The sequence below is a fragment of the Ostrea edulis genome, chromosome 3 (assembly GCF_947568905.1).
Source record: "Ostrea edulis chromosome 3, xbOstEdul1.1, whole genome shotgun sequence".
Taxonomy (NCBI): Eukaryota; Metazoa; Mollusca; class Bivalvia; order Ostreida; family Ostreidae; genus Ostrea; species Ostrea edulis.
Window position 1 is genome coordinate 48,851,067 of NC_079166.1, and position 27,853 is coordinate 48,878,919.

The following is a 27,853-nucleotide window of genomic DNA, read 5'->3' on the forward strand; positions in this document are numbered from 1 at the left end:
TGCCTATCAACAAAGTACGACGCCAGTGTTATGACTTGTCTGCTTTTATGGCTGGTTCAAAGACAGGTGTTGCAACACAAATTCATGCACTTGAACCCAGAGCCCTTTACATACACTGTTATGGTCATGCTCTTAACCTAGCTTGCAGTGATTCTATTAAGGGATGTAAGATGTAAATTCTAAGAAATGTTTGGGATGAAAGCCTCCAATACGTGCGTGAGGTAGAAATGAGAAACAGAATTAGGGGAGTGGCTGGTTATATGTGCAGGTTTGATTTCTTCGTTGGGTGTTACTGAGTGAAAAACTTTTACGTTATAGTGATAATTTGGCAAGGGCTCTGCAGGCTCCAAATCTCTCGGCGAGTGATGTTAAAAATAATGGCATCAACGACAATGAGTGTTTTGCAAAGTCTCCAAGATGAGACAATCTTCCCCCAGTTTTACGAGGAAGTTGTTGAAAAAGCAAAACAGATGAACATCGATGATCCTGTTCTTCCTAGAGAACGCAAAATTCCTCGTAAACTTGATGATGGAACAGCAGCACATACTTTTTCATCGTGTGCAGATATGTATAGGAAAGATTTCTACGAGGCATTAGATCTGCTTTTAGCTGGCATAAAATCTACTTTTGACCAACCAGGTTACAAAGCTTATGCTAATCTTGAAAACCTCGTAATTAAACGTTTGAAGAAGAATTCAATTTTGTCACGACCCTATATGATACAGATTTGAAGCCAAAGGATCTTCACTGCCAGCTTATAATGTTAAAGACTGTTTTGCCAAAAGACTTTACGCCAGATATACCAAGTGTGGTTGAATTTTTCAGACATTCAAATGAAAAAAGTCTGTTTGCCGAGATCCTCAAAATTCTCAAACTAATTTTGGTACTTCCTGCAACTAACGCTACCAGTCGGCGCTCATTCAGCGCCTTGAAAAGATTGAAAACATCACTGAGATCAACAATGAGCCAAATACGAATAAACAATTTGCTTTTATTGCATGTTCATAAAAATGAGACTGATGAACTGAATTCAGAAAAAATAGTTGAGGAATTCGTAAGTAAAAGTGAACACAGACTGGCGATTTTTGGAAAGTTTACCGAGTACTAAATACCTTATGACTCAGAAATGATTGATAACAAAATGATAAAGATATAAAGGAAAAAAAAGATTTAAAAAAATCCTTAACACCCCCTTCCAAAAAAACAAAAAAATAAACAAAACTTAAAATTAAAGTTGAGGGGTTTTCTGGGAAACTAATTAGATTCTATGTACATAATTAAATTTATGTACATGACGTACACCTCATTGCTTGCACATATTTATGCAGTTATCTTTTTACTAATGGTTTTGTCGATATCACTTTTTTGTCGTAAATTACTTTGGTGTGGTGCCCCCCCCCCCCCCCCCCAAGTGAAATTGCTTCCTACGGGCCTGTAATACACACCGTTGTGATCATGAGCTCAGTCATTTGTCGTGCCATAGACCCCACAGTATCCTTTAAAATCCAGATTCTGCTGAGTTAATTTCAACATGAAATCATAACGAATTCTAATGATTGCTGATCTTACGTCATAAATTCCTTTATCATATCATCCTTCCAAGAATTTCTTTTTCTAGTTTCAGGCTCTTTAATACCGTTTCTTTTTCCCAATATGATTGCCAATTTCGACATTCAAATTTTGCATCAATATGTATATATCATGAAATAATATAACTCAGCGATAGCTTATATATATATATATATATATATATATATATATATATATATATATATATGGCACAGTAGTCTGGCCATGTGCATGACAATAAGAACCCATGTGCTTTTTGCTGTTACCGTATCCCCAGCATGATAAAACAACGAACAAGTTAGGCTGACAAAAACTCGATTGTCTAAAGAAACTCTTCTATAACTGAGGTGATAATTAAAAGATAATTCCTTTTGATAAATTAATGTTGATAATTCTGTAATACACTGACGGCGACACGTGGTGTTACGTAGATAACTGTGATATATGTAAATGTATTCAATCTTCCATTGATTCTTATCTTGAAATTCGTGAATTCCAACATTCACAACTATCTAAGATGGTGGCCATTTGGAAGGTCGTTTATATCGGTAAAGTTTGTGTCACACACAATACTATCAATGTTTTCTAGCTCTGTTTGACAGAAATTGGCTTATGACGGCTATTTTGATGATTTACGATAAACAATTTGATTATGTAATCAATATTGGCATTCTGTTGCAACATATTTTTCACCCAAAATCTGAATGGATTTGATTGATTCACGTGAATCATTTACTTTACGAATTTTTTTATATCCTGAAGAAGAGATGAAAAGATATTTGGTAATAGTTTTCATAAACATGTAGTCATTGGTATCTGTTTTATTGTAGTCATTATTATAGCGATATTCCATTGCAATAAGCTTTTCTTCTCGTCAAGGAATGAAGACAGACTGCTACCAGGATTTTTAATTTCAATTCTTCTCAGTGGTCAGTTTCAAAGAAGTTAAAACTTATTAATCATTCAGAAGAGTCATGTAAATATGCTACCATTTTTGAAAACTGAAAGACTTGATGATGTTGTTGTAATTTCAAGGATTGGTATGTCTCACTGTGACGTGTTTCGGTTGTGATGACGTGGACACGGCAGCGTGCCAGCGTTTAGCGGCCTCGAAGCCAGATATGTGTAACGACACGTGCTACGCTTCCATCTGCAAGCGATACTGTGGAGAATGTCGTGTGTATTTCATAATAATTGGAAAAATAATGGACATGTCTTGACTAGAAACAGTGTATTTGAGAAAATCATGTACTGCGATTTCATCAGTTTTCGTTGAATATCTGTAAACTTTCATGGTTGAGGAAAACCCCGGCATCAAATGATCAACCATAGAGTAGCTTTCCTTAAATTTCAGATTCACCATTGAAAAACTGTATTTTTGTCAAAGTCTTAGAATATGACGCCAACGAAAATTTATGAAACCACAGTATATAATTAAAGAAAGTGTTCTCACATTGCAGAAGTATTATAAATCCAATGAGAATCCAAGAACATGCCCAGATCTTAACAAATCTTATTATAAGACTGAGTGTCAGCAATTCTATGTTCGTTTTTTTTTTATACGTTTGCAGCCCTGAAATGCTATACCTGCTCGGACATCGAATCCTCACAAACATGCAACTCCTCCACAGAGTGTTCTAGCAAGGACTATGTAATTACAATTTCACTTCCGGTTTTATCATTAGCATTTTAAAATCAAATCAAGAGCTCTGGAACTGTTTTAGCATATATCAGCTCGAGTAAGTTTTTTCTGATTAAAGAAATTGTCATCTGCCGTCAAGTGCATTTAAATTTTCACGGTTTTGACCACTTTCAACCAAACTTAGGGGTATAGGATTGAAACTTATTTAATTTGATAGAGAGTCACTCTTCCCTCCAGAGTAAAATAATTAGGAAATAGTTAAGCAAGTTCAAAAGGACCATAAGCGTGTGTTGCTGACAGAAACTTAATATTCTAGATTGAAATAAAATGTATTTCAAAACAGTTTTTAAAACTTGAAACATGCAAATATTTCATTATAAGTCTTATTGCTAGACTTGTAATGCTATACATGTATGTCTTAGGGTATTCGTAGCTTTGACCTTTAACCCCAGAATTAAGAATAATCTTTGTGTGTGATCTGGAGTTATAGCTAAGTTCAAATTCAACAGTGCACACAATCTGGTCTAGAAAAGGACGTTCGAGTTTCATACGATGTAAAAATACCCTGATCCAGTTATATAAATCTGACAACAAAATATTGATGCTCACAAATAATGCCCATTTCAAGATATAGCTTCCTTTGAGGAGTGTCGCTGATGTGAATATGTCGTCGTGTAACTATGTTTTAATCCATATTCTGCCACGATTATTGCAAAGATCAAGGGAATGCCGCGGATATCCCTTCATACGTTTTAACTGATTATGAGAAAATTGACACAAATCTCGCTTGCACTTCGAGTTTTGATATGCAACAATAAAGTCGATAACTGATACTTCAATTTTATAATCATAAAAATCAATCAATATATGTTGTAAAACATAAATGACTGAAGAACATTTGTCATTCGGTATAAACCAATCGTCTGCATTCCGAGAGCGATGTACATGTGAACATGTCTATGTACAGAAAAGTTTTTTTTTACTGTATTCAAAGCAAATGAAATACTTGCCCTACCATCTCACCTTGTTCGACTGCAAAAAACAAGGTAGGCCGTTTCGGAAACTCATGACGTCACATTGACCTAATTCGTAACTATATAGGAAAACGATCGGCTGTATGTAGAATAGAAATAAAATTCTTGTTTTCGTGTATGTTGCAAGGTCTCGAAATGATGTTTGAAATATAAAAGCCTCCGCTAACGCCTCAGCTTTTATATTTCAAAACAACATTTCTCGACCTCGGAGGTTATCCTGCAACATACACAAAAACGCAACCATTATTTCTTAAACATTAATCATGTTTATCAAGAACACTAAATTCTGTTTTTCACTAATCATAAAGAACTTTTTTTAATTCTCTTGACAATTTGTGTATGCATCATTGCCGATTACGATAAACATGTATGTGTAAGCACCATCCCCGGTGTATGTTACCCTGTTTGGTTCCAAACTATAAATAAAGGTCGCGTCATCAAGTTCCGGTGCAATCGGAACATTGTTCGGTCTTTTCCGTCCAGTCAAGAAGAAAAAGCCTCGTTATTTGTCGACTTGACGAAAAAGGCCGATTGGCTCCGGTGAAACATTGTACTTTACCCATAGCATCCAGTCAAACCTTACTTACAATGTATATATTTTCTGCGTGGACCTCAGGGTCTACGCAATTAAAGTGGGGTCATATGAAAAACTTTTCAAGAGTCCATGGACAATGCTAATGTAAAAGCTTCCCTGTAGTGTAGAGTTTAGTTTGTTCAAACCATGACCATTGTAGTCAAGAGGAGACCACAATACGGGCGGGGTGTCATATAGTTGTACAAAGGAAAAATATTTAAACGCCTTCTTATCACTAAAAGACATGGATATAATTTGTAATATGCAATCATCCTCAATGTCTTTTCAAGAACCACACAGGTACAATTTGTCAAAATGGTATACAGACATTATAGTTTAGATTAATGTTTTCTTCCAACATAGACTTTGGGCTAAGGTTGTGGCAACATATATAAGGGTTTAGTATAAAATATCAAAAAGTAGATGTGTCGGTATGATACGAATGCCCCATCTCACATTCAAATGAAATATTTCCAAGTCCAAGGATGTAAAGTTATCACTGGGTACAATTGAAACAAATATAGAATATCATATTGGTGCGGGTTTTTCTTTAATCACTGGATACAACTGAAACAAATCTAGAATATCATATTGGTGCGGGTTTTTCTTTAATCAGTGGTGATGAGAAACGAATTCCAGTGTTGGGAGTGCAAGATGGCCTTATAGTGAAATGTTAAGATAATAAATACTTTTACTAAGGAACGTAAGACTGTTATTACATGTATTACCGGGTATATTTATTGTTGTTATAAAAGTACACACTAGAATTTACCTATCATTTCTATGCTAGAGGTATATGTGTAAATATTTTTAAAGATTTTAAAACATATTTTCAATGTATCACCTATCTTGCCCCACCCTGGGGCATGAACCCAATGGCCATGGATTTCACATAATGGTAGAGACCTCCAGGTCATTAAATTTATGGAGTAGTTTGTCTGCTGCACGTTCCTGAATAATGAAGATTTTAAAAAAAATATTTACTATGCGGACTTATTTATCACTGCACTGACAGAAGCTCTCACGCAGGGATCCTTATTGTCACAATTTTGGCAGAGCACTCTAAGATCATTTTAGCTATGCAACCAGTTTTTCCACATGTTCAGCTAAGTTTCTTTCTTCTTTTATTTTTTTTTAAACTAAACACATTTTCACTGAATAACCTTTCAGTCCCATCTTGTGTCACAAACTCAGTCCAGGGACCACAACTGTGCAAAAGCCCCTTGCTCTTTGTGACTACACATACAGTTTTCGGAGCTAAGAAGTAGACATTTAAAGATTACTAGTATATGGCAATCCCTTTTACTATTTATTCGAAAAATAAGATATCTCTGTAAAAAGAGATATCTCTTATTTCAAAAAGATGTCCCTTTAAAATGAAAAAATCTCTTAATTTCAAGAGATACATATCTAAAAAGGAGATATCTCTTTCACTTAGAGAGATATTTCTTTCACTTAGAGAGATATCTCTTTCACTTAGAGAGATATTTCTTTCACTTAGAGATATCTATTTTACTTTAAGAGATATCTCTTTTACTTTGAGAGATATCTTCTTCACTTAAAGAGATATCTATCTTAGAATTCCCCTTAAATCAAAGACATATCTCTTATTTTAAAGAGATTTCTCTCTAAAAAAGAGATATCTCTTTCACTTAGAGAAACATTTCTTTCACTTAGAGAGATATCTCTTTCACTTAGAGATATATCTCTTTCACTTAGAGAGATATCTCTTTCACTTGTAGAGATATCACTTTCACTTGTAGAGATATCACTTTCACTTAAAGAGATATCTCTTTTACTTAGAGAGATATCTCTTGTACTTTAAAAGTTATCTCTTTCACTTATCTTCTAGAGAGATATCTCTTTCACTTTGATATATTTTTTTCACTTAAAGAGATATCTATTTTACTCTGAAAGATATCTCTTTTACTTTGATAGATATCTCCTTCACTTAAAGAGATATCTCTCTAAGAATTCCCTTTAAATTAAAGAGTTATCTCTTATTTTGAAGAGATATATCTTTAAAATGAGAGATATCTCTTAATTTTAAGAGATATCTTTTTCACTTAGAGATATATCTCTTTCATTTAGAGAGATATCTCTTTTACTTTTAGAGATATATTTTATACTTAAAGAGATATCTTTTTCACTTTGAGAGATATATTTTTTACTTTGAGAGATATCTCTTTCACTTTGAGAGATATCTCTTATACTTTAAGAGATGTCTCTTTCAATTAGGGAGATATCTCTTTTACTCTGAGAGATATCTCTTTCACTTAAAGACCACATGTTGTCCGCTCAATATCTTGAGAACCATTCACTTGATCGTAATGATATTTCATATGTGGGTTGGTTATGAGTAGAAGACGACCCCTATTGATTTTCAGGTCAAAGGTCAAGGATCAATCCACTCTGGACATAGGGCTATAATGTCCGCTCAATATCTTGAGAACCCTTTGCTTGACAGACATCAAACTTGGTACACTGGTACATCTTAAGTAGTTGATGATCCCTATTGATTTTGAAGTTACATGGTCAAGGGTCAAACTGGACATAGGAATATACTGTCCGCTCAATATCTTGAGAACCCTTTGCTTGACAGACATCAAACTGGGTACAATGGTGCATCTTAAACGACAGCAAAATTCATTCATTTCATGCCTAAAACTACTTTACATGTGTTTTAAGATAGTACTCTACATCGTCATAATGGCTGACTTCCTTTAAAAACATGGATGAAAAAATAGATATCAGCAATATTAGACTTTTCCTTTTCTATTTGAATACCTAGTCGAGTAGCTCAGTAGGTTAGAATACCGACTACTGAACTGTAGGTCGCAGGTTCGAGTCCAGCAGGGGTTTTAATTTTTTTTTTCAGATTACCTTCTATTAAAACTGTATTTTTGACAAAATAAAGTAGATTTAAAAATTTTCAACTTCAAAATATTGTTGTACATATCCTCCACTTTTCATCTACATCAAATTTCTCTGGTGTAGCATACATCCTTAAGGGAAACAGTTTGCGTAGTTTTCGAATTTGAAAGCTATGCATATTTACTTCGATATTTTACCCGAAATTATGTGTGACGTCATATGCGACCTCGAGCGAGGTTTGAAACAGTTTTAATTCGATCCGAGAATGCCACGAAATTAATATACCTTCCCCCATAACCTACATCTATGATCAAATAATACATTTTAGCTAATTATAATGTATGAAATGTATGTAGTAGCCTATACAAGACATGTCCCACCCCGCCCCCAACCAATTTGAAGAGAGAGAGAGAGAGTTGTCCAACTGCACTTAATAACTTATTGTCAGACTATGATTACTATTCCAAACTTACGAGTATCTGATGACTCCAGTGAGCTTTGTGGTTCATAACTCTCTTGCATTATTCCATTCTAGCAATGTATATCCGCAGCATCCTTCACGAACGATTTCAGAGAAGTGTTTAAGCTTGGATGTGCTCCTTCTGCAGTAAGTATAATTACTGAAAACTGCTCAACTATACAGGTTCACATACCCATTTAAATTCATACCACATGAAGTATCTACTCCCTGTATGAATACATGAAAGGTAAAGATAACGAACAGTCATCAATTTCATAAATCCCTACATGTAATTACAATATGACAGTACGTGAAGTCGCTATTCACTGTATCACAATATCAAAATATGTGACATTTAACCTATTAAATGAATTAAAAAATCTAGAATGGGACGTAAATAATATACAAACAATAATAATCATATCACAGTATGCTAATTTACGTAATCGCTATTCATCACTGCAAAATTGTAAACATCATGCGAACTTGAAACAAGTACGAAAAAGATTTAGAAATTTTAAATCAGAACATGGATATTAGTGCTTTATAGATTTTTTTCTTTGTCGTCCTTAGGTATGTTCTCACTATGGAAAGCGGTCAATGAGCAAACGAGCAGGAACATCCTGTTGTACATCAGACCTGTGTAATCACAATGGCGGTAGTAAACGAGAGATAGAATCCAAAGTCAAATCGACTAAACCAGGTGAATGTTCAACTCTCATTACTGTAGAACTGATATTATCCATGAGTAATTGAATAAAATAGGTTGCAATGCCATTGTCGGGGAAAACGTTTGTCTGAACAGAAATACTACAGGAATCAATTTTAAAGATTTTTTTTTATCAATTCAATTCTTTATTGTCCTTGAGTTATACAACTCATCGGAATACATCTAGTACATGTACATGTATATACACAATACATGTATATCTAATTGTATAAGATAAACAACAGGTGAGTGGACATCGTGTATTGAGCAAGTAGCCAGCTAATATCGCTGAGATTCGGCTTGGCTGAATATTTGGACTGACGCCTTCACCGAATCTCAGAGCAGTCCTTCATAATTTACTTTCAGCTTCGGACGGTTCTAGCAATTAATGTGCACTTAGATGACACCGCTGTTCACTTCAAATAAGTTACTTTGACGGTAAGTAATGCAGCATTAATAGTGATACAGATTTAGTTTAATTTAGTGAAGTAACTTATTTGAAGTGAACAGCAGTGTTAGAACCGGCCGAAACTGAAAGACATGCATTATGAAGGACTGCTCCGAGATTCGGTATATATAACGAGTTAGTATCTCGTAACAACGATTTAATATCTCGTTATAACGAGTTAATTATATCGTTATAACGAGTTAGTATCTCGTTATAACGAGTTTTTTTGGGTTTTTTTAACATATCAGTCTTTAATTCCAAAATACATTACTATTTCAGGGTAAAGTCTCCGCAGAGACCCCCTTATAATCTTTACCTAGGGTGCCAGGGGCCCCTTGGATTAGATGTATATAGGCATAGGCATACATATACATATATATATAAATTTATACATATAATATCTACATATAGAAAACAAACATATATGCATACATACAAACACACATATAATATACTGTTATATAACAAAATTTATTAACATGTTATGGCAAAAAAGGTTGTTATTTTTACGGGAAAACCAACAACACAACAATATAATAATGTACATAAAGAACCTGAAACTGTCATATGCGGTGTTAACAATTCAAAAGTTCATATCACAACCCCCATGGCAGCACTATAGGAGGACAGGACCCCTCCTCATAGTGGGAACTTCTTGCAAAATACCAGTATATAAAAGGTTTATTACAAAATTTTATTTGATATAGAAATATAGTTGTTTGTAATCAATTCAAATTGTTCAAAATAAACTCACATTGAAGCATAGTTAAAAATGTGCATATACAGATATTTGTCAGAGGTTTCATATTATAAAAAGTCATACCTGCAAAGGTGTATAAATTACAATTTGTCTTTAATTGCTTTCATAACTTTAGCATATTTTTTATCCTGAATTTTTGTGTACGCTTCTGTATAAAAATTCAATTTACTTTTTATGTGATTACATATTTCTTGAGGTTTTTCGTCTTTGTTATCTAATCTACAGTACATTTTATACTTGTATATCTTACAGGCAATAAGAGATATTATGCTATTCAAAAAGAGTGTCTTTTCATTGTTGTCATAGTAAAATCCTATCACAATTGTTTTCCCCACGATATATCAAATTTTAAAATTTGTTTAACAATGTCCCATATATGAGAAACGTTTTTACATTTTAAGATAAGATGTTCATTGTTTTCTTTAACATCTCTGCAAAAGACACAAAAATCATTTTCTACTATTTTCCATTTCTTCAGCAATTCTGTTACACAATAGATTATTTAACAATTTATAATTAAATTCTGATATACTTCTGTCTCTTATGGATAAAATATTTTGTTCATAAATAGATTTCCAAGCCGTTTTTGTTATTTCAAAAACCTTTCCGTAATATGCTTGGTGGAATGGAGGTATAAATTTTTCATGGCAAAGAATTTCGTAAATCAACTTTGAATTGATATCACACACTTTAACATGTCCTTTACATAATAAATCGTATGATGTATTTCCATGAAAAATATTTTCGTATCGTATATTTGAAAATTCATAACTTTTGAAGGTTTTTGTTATGACTGTTTTTATAATCATATATTCACACATCCAGTTTTTTTTACATATAAGTTTGTCATCAAACCATTCCAAAGGTTTTATGCCATTTTCATTTACAATATCATTCAAATATTTAAAACCGCTTCTCAGCCAATTATGAAAAAATATTGGCTTGTTTTTGTACATAAAATTTTTATTACACCACAACAGTTCTTTCAATAATGCATTCAGATAAAATTGTTTTCTTTTTTTTTTTTTACATTCGTTGAAAAATACAAGCATTTCCTTGTAGAATAGAGGGAAATGTTCCATTATTTGATAATCATTTGATTTCGTTATATTTGTTTTACATAGATATTCAAAATCAAAGTTTCTTTCTTTGCACAAACTATCTACAAAAAAGAATAGAGAGTTTCTCTCGCTTGAAATCCTGTTTATCCAAGATACTTTTATGGATTTTAATTTCAAAGATACATCGACAATTCCAATGCCCCCCTTTAGGACATTTCCAATCTGTGTATTTCTTTTAATTCTATCTCTTTTGTTCCATATATAGTTATATAACAGACTTTGAAATTTCTTAATTACTTCTTCATTTGGAAAGCTCAGAACTGATCCAACATATATAATCTTTGATATTGCTAGGCTATTGATGACACAAACTTTACCAAAAATGGTTAGTTTTCTTTTTTTCCATGATTCAAACAGTTTTTCTAAGTCATCTACAATTTTTGTCCAATTGTTTTTATAACGTATTTCTTTGTTGTGTCCTATATAAATTCCAAGAGTTTTTATGCTATCATTGTTTACGTTAACATTTCTAATTTGTTTATAATGATATTTGTGAGGACCCGTTAATATACATTCTGTTTTTGACATATTAAAATACATACCCGAAACATTGCTGAATTTGTTATAACTTTTAAAGAATGTTCTAGAGAGGTTTCATCTTTAAGAGGAAGAGTACAATCATCTGCATGTTGTATAATCTTAATATTTTTAGTCATTCCTGGTTTTTGAAATCCATTAATATTTGAATTCGATCTAATATTTACCGCTAATATTTCTATAACAAAAAGAAATAATATTGCAGAGATGGGACATCCTTGTCTTATACCTCTCTGCATATTGCATGTTTTGGACATCCATCCATTATTTTTTATTTTTTATTCTAAATATAGGTTTATTGTATAGTATGTTGACCCATTTGAGAAAGTTTTCGCCAAAGTTAAATTTTTTAAGAACTTTCGTCATAAAGTTCCATTCCACAGAGTTAGTATCCCATTATAACGAGTTAAGTATCTCGTTATAACGAGTTAAGTATCTTGTTATAACGAGTTAGTATCTCGTTATAACGAGTTAGATATCTCGTTATAACGAGTTAGTATTCGTTATAACGAGTTAGTATCTCGTTATAATGAGTTAAGTATCTCGTTATGATGAGTTAATATCTCGTAATAACGAGTTAAATATCTCATTATAACGAGTTAGTTAGTATCTCGTTATAACGAATTAATTATCTCGTTCCATTCCACAGAGTTAGTATCCCATTATAACGAGTTAAGTATCTCGTTATAACGAGTTAAGTATCTTGTTATAACGAGTTAGTATCTCGTTATAACGAGTTAGATATCTCGTTATAACGAGTTAGTATCTCGTTATAACGAGTTAGTATCTCGTTATAATGAGTTAAGTATCTCGTTATGATGAGTTAATATCTCGTAATATCTCGTAATAACGAGTTAAATATCTCATTATAACGAGTTAATTATCTCGTTATAACGAGTTAGTTAGTATCTCGTTATAACGAATTAATTATCTCGTTATAACGAGTTAGTTATCTCGTTATAACGAGTTAGTTATCTCGTTATAACGAGTTAAGTATCTCGTTATAACGAGTTAATATTTATGGAGGGCCTGTACTTTCCAAAATTTCGACAAACTGATTAGAAATTATTTGAATTGCATAATTATGATTATTTCATAATGACTATTGTGCAAGATTTTATTTGTCGTAAAGATGACAAGAAAATGTTAGTTATTGCTTCAAACAAATTAACATGTGATGATTCATTTTTTTTCTACTCAACAAAAATACCTACTTTCCCTTGTCAAGAATAAATGTAAATTGTGTCCTTTTGATAACAAGTCGAGTAAATACAACAATGCTTTGGCAAAATGTTTGAGCTAATTTCATATTTGAGCAAAAATCAGCCAGTCTAGATGCTGATGATTCTTTTGAGAATATAGATATATTTATAAATATTATGCAAGCTTGTTAGTACAAGAACTAAAGTCCCCTTTCCCCCTTTTAACAGCGTTGATTTACCGTTATTTTCTACATTAAAAACTTTCTTTGCAATCCAAAGTAAGATAGTTTGGGTTATTCTCCCTTTTATTTCGTTTTTTCAAAGTATATCGAGTGTTAAGGATGTAGGCTTGAACAAGTAGAGGTAACGAACGTTGACGTTCACGCAGCCGTGAACCCTATATCTGTAAGAGATACAAGACTCCGATGGTCTGTCATGTCAGATACGGGACTGGTACGATCCGCGTAGTGGCGAGTGATCAGTCCCGTATCTGACATAATAGACCATCGGAGTCTTGTATCTTACTTAAAATATTGTTCTGTCTAAAACAGTACTTCTCATAATATTGGCCTGCTCTTAATAATACTGGACTATGTTCAGTACAGTATGAAAAATAAAGTACTGTCAAGACAAAGAACTAACGTCACAACAATGTTTTAATGATCAGGTAAACAAGTAATCCGTGGTTGAAATTACTCTGTAAAGAACGTCCTACCAATTGATATAATGAATTGAACTCATGTAGAAAAGGACGAATACTAGCTAAACCCCGCCCCCACCCCCTCTGATTACAATATTGTGGGTGTTCTTTCACTTGCGCCCACCCCATCCCGGATTTTAAAGTTTGGATTTTCATTCTTTTTTATTTGATTTTGCTTGTCAAGAATTACATGTATAGACAATTGTGACGTCAACTTCTCAGAAGATTACCCCTACCACTTCTCTCACTTTGAAAACAGTTCTACGTGCTTGAATTATCAATCCACCAATAAATAATAGAATCATTCATGGGTCAAATGATGTCTGATGTGTTTCATACCAATTGTTAGGTTATTCTTGACGCGTGGATTCTGACTACGGATTACTCCGTTTACCTGATCAAGATATAGTGCTCTTGGCGGATGTGACCGGTCGGCAGGGGGTGCTTACTCCTCCTAGGCACCTGATCCCACCTCTAGTATATGCAGGGGTCCGTGTTTGCCCATTTTTTAAATTTGTATTCCTTATAGGAGTTATGAGATTGATCACTGTTCGTTATCTTCACCTTTTCATGAAGATAGAGCAGGTAGAAGGACATATCTGTCTTGCAAAGAAAATTAATACTACATGTACTTTAAATTCATGCTTTTAATAGACCCAAGTCAACAGCAGATTGGATTTATTTATGTTATATCACCATAAAAAGGTATAACCGATAAGTAATATATTTACTTACAAACATCGGTAAATTAATATACAGGGTACTGTGGTGATTTACTTTTACAGCATACACGCATTTTTACCAACATTTACAAAGTTGATATGTTTTTTTACTCTGAAAAATCTAGATTAAGAACACATTTTCGGATTCTCTTAATGGTTCTTTTTTTTATTTCTTTAAGTACATGTAATGGTATTATTGCAACGACTTGTTAAAAAACTAATCTTAGATTTCAGGAACAATCTTGAGAAGGACCTACAAAGTTTCCATAATATATCTTGTTATTGCAAGTTTATTATCTCGTTATAACGAGTTAATTATCTCGTTATAACGAGTTAATTATCTCGTTATAACGAGTTAGTTATCTCGTTATAACGAGTTAGTTATCTCGTTATAACGAGATACTAACTCGTTATAACGAGATACTAACTCGTTATAACGAAATAATTAAGTCGTTATAACGAGATAACTAACTCGTTGTAACGAGATAATTAACTCGTTATAACGAGATAGCTAACTCGTTATAACGAGATACTAACTCGTTATAACAAGATAATTAACTCGTTATAACGAGATACTAACTCGTTATAACGAGTTAGATTTTTTTTTTACTCTTCAAAAGTGAGCCTATCCGGCTTTCGTAGTTATTTGGCTTATTACTTTGTCATTTATGTATTTAATAAATGACCTTTCTTATTCCTTTAAAATGTGTGTTTTGTCTAATTCTACCATAGTAGTCAACCGACATAAAAACGCATAAAACACAACCGTATGTGATATAATTTCCTATAAAGATAATTGTTTCTACATGTAGCATTGAACTTTTTTCATTTGACACAACTTTTGGTTACTTTTGTTGGAAGTAAAAAAAATTACAATATAGATTTTGAATTTATTGCCACTAGATAAATTCCAAAATTTCAATATGGCAGACTATGACACATTTTGGTGTTTAAAGATAATAGCGGCAGCAATCGGTATGTGGTCAGTCCTGCATTTAACATAATCAGCAAAATACATTTTCCATTTGAAGATGTCAGACGACAGAGCAGTTCCCCGGTGTGTGCAGACGCGGACAACCTAGCGTGTACTTTGCTATTCACCGTCAATACTCATATGTGTAACAATGACTGCATAGCGAACCAGATATGTCCCCGACTGTGTGGACGATGCAGTGAGTAGAAAACCGTTCATATATTTCGCTGTATGTACTAAGTACATGCACGTGTTTCATTATTGTTTTATGTTCTATACAGTATGTATTTATCATTGGTTGTTCTATTCAGCACATACTTTATCATTGGTTGTTCTATTCAGCACATACTTTATCATTGGTTGTTCTATTCAGCACATACTTTATCATTGGTTGTTCTATACAGCACACACTTTATCATTGGTTGTTACTTTATCATTGGTTGTTACTTTATCATTGGTTGTTACTTTATCATTGGTTGTTCTATACAGTACATACTTTATCATTGGTTGTTCTATACAGTACATACTTTATCATTGGTTGTTCTATTCAGTACATACTTCATCATTGGTTGTTCTATACAGTACATACTTTATCATTGGTTGTTCTATTCAGAACATACTTTATCATTGGTTGTTCTATTCAGTACATACTTTATCATTGGTTGTTCTATTCAGCACATACTTTATCATTGGTTGTTCTATACAGTACATACTTTATCATTGGTTGTTCTATTCAGTACATACTTCATCATTGGTTGTTCTATTCGGCACATACTTTATCATTGGTTGTTCTATTCAGTACATACTTCATCATTGGTTGTTCTATTCAGCACATACTTTATCATTGGTTGTTCTATTCAGTACATACTTCATCATTGGTTGTTCTATTCAGTACATACTTTATCATTGGTTGTTCTATTCAGCACATACTTTATCATTGGTTGTTCTATTCAGAACATACTTTATCATTGGTTGTTCTATACAGTACATACTTTATCATTGGTTGTTCTATACAGTACATACTTTTTTATCATTGGTTGTTCTACACCGGTACATACCTTATCATTGGTTGTTCTATACAACACATACTTTTTCATTGGTTGATCTTTACAGGTGAGTGTTATGAATGCGAACACATCTCTTCAACCGAGAATTGTACTAAGTCACGTGTTTGTGACCCAGGAGAGGTACGTATGGTAAACTGAATGTGAAATTAGCCTTAAAACGGTTATTTTGATTTATATCAGACGTATGTGACAATTGCATTTAATTATACAGGTTTGTTACACACTAGAGACGTTAAACTTCAACCTAGAACATGGCTACCGACTTGGTTGTGTCCATCAGAGGGTAGGTATATATGGTTTCAATTATTTTGTAAGATTTTTTTCACTTATAAGCGCTCGGCATAAGAAACGGAGGTCCATTATCATCTAGACTTCGGTACGATAAAGAACCCTTACTGCTACGGTCGTAAGAGCCATCTGGTGACGTCTCTACGTAAGTGAAAAGCGTAAAACAACAAGAATTTAAAGACATGCCACAAAATTCACAGCTGAATAAGTTGTATTTAAGACTGACAAAAATTTAGATATGATGTAGAACTGGAAGTTTCAGCTAGTATTATGGTAAGGTTTGCGACATTTTAACATGTATCTAACAAAGTCATGTTGCATATCAGTATGTTCAGTAGGAATTTATTTAAAAAATGACTCTTAAAAAACCAATTGCTATTGTCATTTGTTTGTTTTTTTTACTAGATGGACTTGAATTTGTTATGTTTTACATTTTCTAGGTCTTAGTACAAAACGGAATACTGGGTACTAGTTGTATGACACAAAGCGGTAAAAAGCTAGCAGAACTTTGAAAAAGTGTATTATCTACCAGTTCATAGTAATATTTGGATCATATACACTTATAAAAGCAAATAAAATCAAAACCTACCGGATTTTGTTTCCATCGTAAACAGATTTAAAAGAATTATTTCAGTTATGCGATTTGTCACTTCATTTAATAAACTTTTGAAAGTTGCATTGAACATTTTCATGAACAAAATAATATTACAACTCAAAAATTATGAACTAGTTTTATTTGTTACGTTTTTTCTTATTATTAGCTCACCTGAGCTGAAAGCTCAAGTGAGCTTTTCTGATCGCCTGTTGTCCGTCGTCTATCCGTTTGTCTGTAAACATTTCACATTTTCGATTTCTTCTCCAGACCCAATAAGCCAATTTCAACCAAACTTGGCCAAAAGCATCCTTGGTTAAAGGGCTTTCAAGTTTGTTCAAATGAAGGGTCATGTCCCCTTCATAGAGGAGATAATCACAAAATGCAAAAATAGGGTGGGGTCATTTAAAAATCTTCCCAAGAACCACTGAGCCAGAGGAGTTGAAATTTATATGAAAACTTCCTGACATAGTGCAGATTCAAATTTTTCAAATCATGACCTCCGAGGGTAGGATGGGGCCACAATAGGGGAGCAAAATTTTACATACAAATATATAAGGGAAATCTTAAAATCTTCTTTTTAAGAACCACTGGGCTAGGAAAGTACAAATTTACATGAAAGCCTCGTGACATCGTGCAAATTCAAGTTTGTTGAAATCACGACCCCCCCCCCCCCCTCCCCGGGGGGGGGGGGGGGGGCACCATAGGGGATCAAAGTTTTACAGGTGAATATATATAGGTAAAAGCTTTGAAAATTTTGAAGCTCTTAAGAACCATTGGGCTAGGAAAGTACAAATTTACATGAAAGCTTCCTGACATAATACGGATTCAATTTTGTTCAAATCATGACCCCCGCAGGTAGGATGGGACCACAATAGGAGATTAAAGTTTTTCATGCAAATATGTAGGTAAAATATTTTAAAATCTTCTCAAGAACCAGTGAGCCAAAGAATTTTACATTTACATGAAAGATTCCTGACATAGTGCAGATTCAAGGTCGTTAAAATTATGGCCCCCAGGGCCACAATCGAGACGAAAGTTTTATATGCGAATATATATGGAACATCTTTAGATATGGGCCAAAGTGACTCATGTGAGCGATGTGGGTGTGTGTGATTTAGGTTGTTTCTTTGTTTTTAATTCAATATTAGGCGGACAACAACGCAATATCTGTATTCTATGGCAAACTCTTTTACTATTTATTCATAAAATAATATATCTTATTAATTAAGAGATATCTCTTTACACTAGAGAGATATCTCTATTGGTTGTAGAGATATCTCTGAAAGTTAGAGAAATATCTTTTTACGCTAGGGAGATATCTCTTCAACCAAAAGAGATATCTCTTTAGCTAAAAAGATATTTCTTTAAACAAAAGAGATATCTCTTTACGTTAGATAGATATTTCTTTCTCTTTGAGAGATATCTCTTAAAGCTAGAGAAATATATCTCTAAGAAAAAGAGATATCTCTCTATAAATGAAAAAAGAGATATCTCTTTTTAAAAGTTAGAGAGATATCTCTTTAAATTTTCAAAAGGAGATATCATCTCTTTAAATTTCCCCCCGGTGATCATAATGACTTCTCCCTGTTGCATCGCCATTAATATGATGTAACCCTATCTTTTAACCAGTCAAAATACTTCTAGTGTAAAAATGGCGGAAAGGGTTGAAGAGTTGGTTGGGGTAACATTATCAAGTTACCGAGAGGTTAAATCCAGTCTAACTAACATATTTTATCAATTTATTGTGTTTGATTTTTGTTACCTGTATACACTTCACGTGCAGTAAACGCAAAATTTTCCCCGGGGTTGCAGCCATCATGTTAAGGTTTACTTTGACGGGCTTCCGGTTTAGGGAGAATTCCTTAATTATTCAAACTAATAAAATATTGTCTCTAGGAATTCTTAGAGAGATATCTCTTGAAGTGAAGGATGTAACTCTCAGAGTAAAAGAGATATCACATAAAGTATGAGAGATATCTCGCGAAGTGAAAGATATATCTCTCAAAGTGAAAGAGATATATCTTAAAGTAAAAGAGATATCTCTTTAAGTGTAAGAGATATCTCTAAAACTAAAAGAGATATCTCTCTAAGTGAAAGAGATATATCTCTAAGTGAAAAAGATATCTCTTTAAGTGAAAGAGATATATCTTTTTAGAGATATATCTCTTTTACTTTTAGAGATATTTCTTACTCTTAAATTAAGAGATATTTCTCATTTTAAAGAGATATCTAAAGAGATATCTTATTTTTCGAATAAATAGTAAAAGGGCTTGCTATAGTATTCTATACCGTCAATTTCCCCGCGGGTTTACCACGGTCCCGTTTCGTCGTAAATTCCATGTTTCATTAGCCCGAAATCGTCCCAAAATGTGATTAAAATTGAAATTCCCAACCCCCAAAACTCATTCATTGCACGTGTTTCATTTCAAAATCATACATATCATTATAAAATGTACAAATAATCAGTAACGCGGATGTTAATTACCAGCCGAGTAGTGGGTAATGTAACGATATATGCCATTGTAATTTACTCCTTATGGATATCTTAATACTTTAGATCTGCGACAACTTGCATACACAAGCAAGTTCTATATTTGGAAGACGGGCCAGTGGAAATCCTGAGCTCTCGTTGACAGGCGGATGTTGTCATGGAGATTTATGTAATCACCATCAACTGCTCCCGGAAACCACACTTCTCCCCACAACATCCACAATAGCCACAACAACACCCAAAAGTAAGTAAACAAACAATAGCCATGACAACACCCAAAAGTAAGTAAACAATAGCCACGACAACACCCAAAAGTAAGTATACAAACAATAGCCACAACAACACCCAAAAGTAAACAAACAATAGCCACAACAACATCCAAAAGTAAACAAACAATAGCCACAACAACACCCAAAAGTAAGTAAACAATAGCCACGACAACACCCAAAAGTAAGTAAACAAACAATAGCCATGACAACACCCAAAAGTAAGTAAACAATAGCCACGACAACACCCAAAAGTAAGTATACAAACAATAGCCACAACAACACCCAAAAGTAAACAAACAATAGCCACAACAACATCCAAAAGTAAACAAACAATAGCCACAACAACACCCAAAAGTAAGTAAACAATAGCCACGACAACACCCAAAAGTAAGTAAACAAACAATAGCCACAACAACACCCAAAAGTAAGTAAACAAACAATAGCCACAACAACACCCAAAAGTAAGTAAACAAACAATAGTCACAACACCACCCAAAAGTAAGTAAACAAACAAAAGCTACAACAACACCCAAAAGAAAGTAAACAAACAATCGCCACAACAACACCCAAAAGTAAGTACACAGACTATGTATAATAAGTGTTATAACATCATCCACATAGCCACAACACCCAAAAGGCATGACGGTAAAAATTTTACATGCTGATGGAGATATAAATCAATGAATTCAGAAAATATCTCATATCTTAGATAGCACTGAGTATAGTAGTTAATAAAACTGTCCTAGTCTATAGTCGTTAGGACATATGTAGCACTTCCAAAACGTTATCACTGATCTCACCCTTGTACATTTTCTGAGGGATTTCGGTGATCTTGGCAGATTCCTATTTGGTGGTGTCAGACCGTAACTTTTTGTAAAAGTGTTCATCTGAGAGATGTTGATCAAGTACTTGTCTTTGTCCAATAGAACAACAGTTGAACCTTTGTCTGCCTTTTTGATAACAATACTACATGTATCCCGGTTTTTCAATGTTTCCAAAGGCTATCTTTCTCCGTTGACATTAATATCTCGGGTCAAATGTGGCTGTGAAAGGTTAAGTACACAATTTGTATGCAATAACACCTCTTCCTACAATATCCACAATGGTCACAACAACGCCCAAAAGTAAGTACACAAAAATGTACAATAAGAACACTCAAAAGTAAGTGTACAAACTGTGTACAATGAGCGCAATAAGGTTACCAGTCACAGGCAATTGACGTTACCAAAATTACACACTAACACTAAATACTGCAGTTCGTGAATTTCAATATTGTGATTTTTTTGTAACGTAAGTGAATGTTTAACCATCATGCATGTCTGTAAAGCACAATGTGTGCATTCATGTTAAGAGGAGGGGAGGGTAAGTAACCATATAAAAAGGAGACTCTTTAAAGTCTACCTACAACATATCTACAACAGATCTATATGAGAAACAAGAAATTGTGAAAGAATTGGACACGTCTAAATTCCTACAGCAGTACAATGAATGCGCACGCGGTAACCAGAACTGGACACGTCTAAATTCCTACAGCAGTACAATGAATGCGCACGCGGTAACCAGAACTGGACACGTCTAAATTCCTACAGCAGTACAATGAATGCGCACGCGGTAACCAGAACTGGACACGTCTAAATTCCTACAGCAGTACAATGAATGCGCACGCGGTAACCAGAACTGGACACGTCTAAATTCCTACAGCAGTACAATGAATGCGCACGCGGTAACCAGAACTGGACACGTCTAAATTCCTACAGCAGTACAATGAATGCGCACGCGGTAACCAGAACTGGACACGTCTAAATTCCTACAGCAGTACAATGAATGCGCACGGTAACCAGGACTGGACACGTCTAAATTCCTACAGCAGTACAATGAATGTGCACGGTAACCAGAACTGGACACGTCTAAATTCCTACAGCAGTACAATGAATGTGCACGGTAACCAGGACTGGACACGTCTAAATTCCTACAGCAGTACAATGAATGCGCACGGTAACCAGAACTGGACACGTCTAAATTCCTACAGCAGTACAATGAATGTGCATGCGGTAACCAGAACTGGACACGTCTAAATTCCTACAGCAGTACAATGAATGCGCACGGTAACCAGGACTGGACACGTCTAAATTCCTACAGCAGTACAATGAATGTGCACGGTAACCAGGACTGGACACGTCTAAATTCCTACAGCAGTACAATGAATGCGCACGGTAACCAGGACTGGACACGTCTAAATTCCTACAGCAGTACAATGAATGTACACGGTAACCAGGACCAACTCTGCAGCATGCTTAACATTATGATGTCATTGCTTCAAATTCTTCTTTTTCATGTTTTTTATAATTATACGATGAAAAGGTTGTAACCTTGGTAGTCTAGAGTGGAAGTTTATTTTACGCATTGTATGGTCAACTAGTGCATTCGAACGAAATTTAGTTTAATTTAGGAGTAAAAATATGGCCATCTGCAAAAGATGTATTTTAACATGTTGTCCATCATCTTTAAACCAGGCTACTAGTATGGAAGAATAGCTAGTAATTTTCAACATTACTCGTTCAATTCCGGCAAACTAAAGCACGTCCGGGTGAACTATAGTTTACTTTTATGATTATATTTGACACGAGAACTCAAACAACTTGTCAGCTTGAATTATTGTACGTATATAAAGTCCAGAGTTGTTTATTTTCAGCTTGCCATTATTACTCAAACCGATGTCCATTTTCAAACGCATACGTATACCATGACCAATGTTATCATGTAGGAACAAGAAAGATGTCTTGGATACAAGCAAAGGTCTGCATTTATAACATTTCCTGCATCTCACAAAGTTAATTCTATCCTTTTGGTTTACCATAAAAGAAACAATTTTTCTATATTTCTCTTCCTTGTTCTTTTTTCAGCATTACTGCGAGTCGCAGTGTGGGCACTTAGCGACATTCACCAATTCCCTTGTGATGGAACGAGTACTTCATTCCGTTATATCCCATCACATTACTTCCCATGGTAAGTCGGTTAATTGAGTATGTAGTAGTAGCGATAGTAGTAGTAGTAATAGTAGCTGTAGTAATAGTAGTAGTAGTGCTACTACTATTATTATTACTACTATTACAACAACTACTACTATTATTACTACTACTACTACTAACTAGTAGTATGCCGTCGTAAGATGGCTGAAATACAAGTATTGCAAAAACGGCGAAAACCGCAATCAGCCAATCAAAAACTTAATGCATTTCTATTTGTATCATACCTTCACAAACCATTTCTATAGCTATCTTACCTTCACAAACCATTTCTATAGATAGTAGACATTAACGGCAAACTGACAACTCAACTGTATGACAAACGGGATGATTTCAGCTTCTCCATCGTCAAATTCCCATATTTATGTAGCAATATTCCATTATCACCTGCATATGGTGTTTATATATCTCAACTGATTCGATATGCAAGAGCTTGTTCTGCGTATAGTCAGTTTTTAAATCGAGGTAAGCTACTGACAAATAAGTTGATGGTACAGGGTTTCAACAGTCACGATTGAAGTCAACATTGCGCAAGTTCTATGGTCGTTATAACGATGTAGTTCGTCAATACAACCTATCATTGGGTCAAATGCTGTCTGATGTGTTTCATACCGATTGTTACACCGTTCTTGGCACACTGATTTTGACTGCGGATAACTCCGTTTACCTGGTCAGGATATAGGGCTCACGGCGGTCGTGATCGGTCAACAGGGGATGCTTACTCCTCCTAGGCACCTGATTCCACCTCTGGTGTGTCCAGGGGTCCGTGTTTGCCCAACTATCTATTTTGTATTGCTTATAGGAGTTATGAGATTGATCACTGTTCGTTATCTTCACCTTGCATAGCATACCTTCACAAACCATTTCTATAGCTATCATACCTTCACAAACCATTTCTAAAGATAGAATACCTTCACAAACCATTGTAGCGGACAGTATAAGAGGGAACTTATACTGCCTCGCTAGTGAGCTAGCTTTTCTAGTGATGTGTATATTGTCGGGACAGGAGGATCCAATTATTTCCTAAAAGTTATAGTGAATGTACATGTAAGAGGGGTGGATGATGTAAAATAGAGTGTGAACACTTCTCCTCCTATATGGCTTATCGGATAGATTTGAAATTTGTACAATGTTTCATTGCTATTTGTCGATGTGCATATTGTCGGGACAGGAGGATCCAATTATTTTCCTAAAAGTTATAGTGGATCTAAGAGCGTTGGAGGATATGTTAAGATAGCTTCTGAACGCTTCTTCTCCTATATGTCTTATCGGATAGACTTTAAATTTTGTACAATACTTCAATACCATTTGCAGATGTGCATATTGCAGGGACAGGAGGATCCGAATGTTGTCCTTAAAGTTATAGTGGATCTGAGGGGTGGAGGGTGTAAAATAGTTTGTGAACACTTCTCCAATGTGATTATCGGATTTCATAATGTCTATGTTCCTGCTCATGCTTTCTCCTCCATACCATGTAGTACATTAAGGAAAGGAGGAGGTTTCGTTTGGAGCATTCTAATTTGGGGAGCTGGGGAGACATAAATTTTCATCAAAACCATCTCTAGTGTATTATGTTTCCAATTATTGCGTTTGACGAGAAAAAACGACCCGTATTTATGATTGTGCCCTTGAATTGTCGCACTGGACAAAAACTACCATTATAAACACATTCGCAATACTGAGTTTTAAATTTTGAAATTATGAATGCTCGTTCATTTTGTCTTTGGTCAACTATCGGCATGACGGATTACAACTGCATTCGTAAAATTATCATCTAATTTTCATTACAGAGAGAGATCATTTATGTTACATAAGGAACATTAATTTGGAGTTCCAAGTGACTTCCTGATAATAAAGTTTTATTGACATTCAATTCATGTGCGCAACAATTCAAACACATATCTAAAAAGTCCTTCCTCTCTGCAATATCATTTAATTGTGTTTTCCCGCGCATCTAGTTTCTATAGATATAATACCTTCACAAACTATTTCTATAGATACCACACCTTCACAAACCATTTCTATTGATATCATACCTTCCCAACCCATTTAATATATCGATATCATACCTTCACAAACCATTTCTATTGATATCATACCTTCACAACCCATTTAATATATCGATATCATACCTCCACAAACCATTTCTATTGATATCATACCTTCACAACCCATTTAATATATCGATATCATACCTTCACAAACCATTTCTATAGATAGCATACCTTCACTAACCATTTTTATCGATAAAATATTTAAAAAGTCATTTCTATTGATATAATATCTCACAAGCTATTTCTGTTGATCTCATGTTAGGTCAAAAATTGTCCGATGTCAGTCGAAGGCGTTGTAAACTTATTCAAATTAAAGCCCATGTCCTCTTTAAAGGGCGATAATCAAGATAAGAGGCTCATATCTCTTATCGGTCACCTGGGTATTAGTTAAAACTTTCACTAGCTCTAAGGACTATGCAATCTATAATAGTTTTCCTGTTCTGCGTATTTAAGCTAAATTCTGATATTCAGCAGTAGTATAAAACAACACGTGTTCGTAAAACACAAATGCCCTGAAAGTGTTCATATGATAAAAGACTTTACATACTACATGGTATGTTAGTACTATTTGACTATTTTGAACCCACCCTAAGGTTACAACCTTGGTTTTCGAAATTCACAATTCTGGCACATTCCTTTCTGCTTTTCCGAAATATGTATTTAGTTTTTATACAGTATCATCAAAATTAAAGAAGAGGTCATTCAAATGATAAAAACAATAATCATATGATAATTTTGGTATCACCCTGGTACTAAAACCCCTACACATGGGATCATGAAATTTACAATTTTGGTAAATAACTACCTGTTCACATAAGAAAGCTTCCTGACATAGAGTAGATTCATGTTTATTCAAAAAATGATCACAGGGTGTAGGGTGGGGCCACAATGGGGATCAAAGTTTTACATGCAGATTATAGATTATTATTCTCAAGAACAACAGGACCATGATTATTCATGTTAAGATACAGCCATAACTAGGCATTGCATATTCATGTTTGTTCAATCATAGCCCTAAGAAGAAAGGTGGGGACACAATAGGAGATCAAAGTGTTACATGGGAAAATATAAAGAAACATCATTAGATATCTCCATCTCTACAACGACAACAGAGCTATGATTAGTCATATTGATATGGAAGTATATTCAGGTAGTTCATACTCAAGCTTGTTCAATATTCGGGAGCACCGAGGGTAGGTTGGAGTAACTATACAAGGTCCAAGTTTCATATGGAATTTAAACAAATTCTTTTCGAGAGTGCCAAGGCCACACTACATCATATGCAAATGTTCCTGAGTTGTGTGGACTCAAGTTATTTTTTACCTCCTTGACTATATAGCCGGATATTGTTTGTCCAAAACTTTTGAATGGTGAGTGACAGGGCTCTCACAATTCATATTATGCACATTCCTTGTGACAATACATTTTTTGCCCAAGTTTTAAACCTTGTTACCTTGACCTTGGAGTATGAGCTACTTTTAAGAAAACTAACTCAATATCTCCTGAACTATTTAAGGTAGGGCTTTCCTAATTTGCATATAGATTCCGTATGATAAGGCCTTGCATTTCATGCATGATATTTGATCTTGACCTTAGAGTTTTACCCAAATTGCAATACTTTAACCGTACCCATAACTGAATAGTGAGTGATAGGGCTCTCATATTTCATTGATTCAATCCTTGTGACAAAACATGTTTGGTACCAAGGTCTTTAACCTTGTGACCTTGACCTTGAAATTCCACCTACATTAAAGAAAACCTAACTTATTCTATATATCCTGAATCATTTCATATTTTGTATATATATTTTGTTTTGGCAAAACTTTTATTTGAGCTTTTTACCTTTGAGTTTGACCTTTAAAGAAAACTAAAACTATCTAATATCTCCTGAAATATTTAAGGTAAAGGTTTCGTAATTTAGGTACATAAATATTTTAAGGCGAGTCCTTTTTTCTCATACCATGATCTATGACATTGTGAACTTGACCTTCTTCGGAACATCAAGGTCATGTTCGTTATATTGGTGTAGAGGCCTCTCCATGTTTTGTTATAAGTTATCCTTTTGGGCTAGGTTGGGTCACAATATGTGGTCAAAATTAAAGACTGAAACAAGGTCAAGGTGATTCAGGTGAGCGATGTGGCCCATGAACCTCTTGTTATTGATATTATATCTCACAGGCCATTTCTATCGATATTGTATCCCACAAGCTAATTCTGTTGATATTGTATCCCACAAGCCATTTCTGTGGATATTGAATCTCATATTCCCCCGTGTACTTATTATCAAATACATTGTGTCTGACAAATAAACACATAAGACATAAATTTCATTCACTTGTACAATTTATAATTCTAAATTTTTTTTACCAGTTTTGCTCACTTTTTTGTAGGGCATGACACCTCCCTGAGACACTCTGAGATATACGTAGATGCGATTGACCCCGCCCACAATAACCACTGGATCTGGGAATCGTCTCTACAATCAGTGCCTGCAAACATGTTCTACGCTAGTTCTCATCAGCTCACCTACTGCGCGGCTACCTCTGCCTCTATTGGAAAACTGGTTGCAGTTGATTGTTCATCTGAATATCTTCCACTATGTCAGGCAGCAGAACATCACTGATATATTCGGGTCTGCAATCTTGTGTGTTAAACCATATCTTATAATTTTTGGAAAATAAAATATATGTATTGAAGATTTAGGTATGCTCTAGAATACTATGATTACTTTTAAACTT

General features: G+C 34.3%; 1 protein-coding gene across 1 annotated transcript; it reads left to right on the forward strand.

Moving 5' to 3' along the window:
- The first annotated feature begins 2,012 nt into the window (after window positions 1-2,012).
- LOC125677344 (uncharacterized) lies at window positions 2,013-27,811 on the forward strand. Its single transcript, XM_048915353.2, has 12 exons — window positions 2,013-2,117; window positions 2,605-2,745; window positions 3,141-3,220; window positions 8,229-8,300; window positions 8,727-8,856; window positions 15,384-15,524; window positions 16,439-16,512; window positions 16,604-16,675; window positions 19,833-20,010; window positions 22,728-22,831; window positions 22,939-23,041; window positions 27,506-27,811. Exons 1-12 carry the CDS (start codon window positions 2,087-2,089, stop codon window positions 27,736-27,738), a joined length of 1,359 nt encoding a protein of 452 aa, XP_048771310.2. The 5' UTR covers window positions 2,013-2,086; the 3' UTR covers window positions 27,739-27,811.
- Window positions 27,812-27,853: the final 42 nt, after the last annotated feature.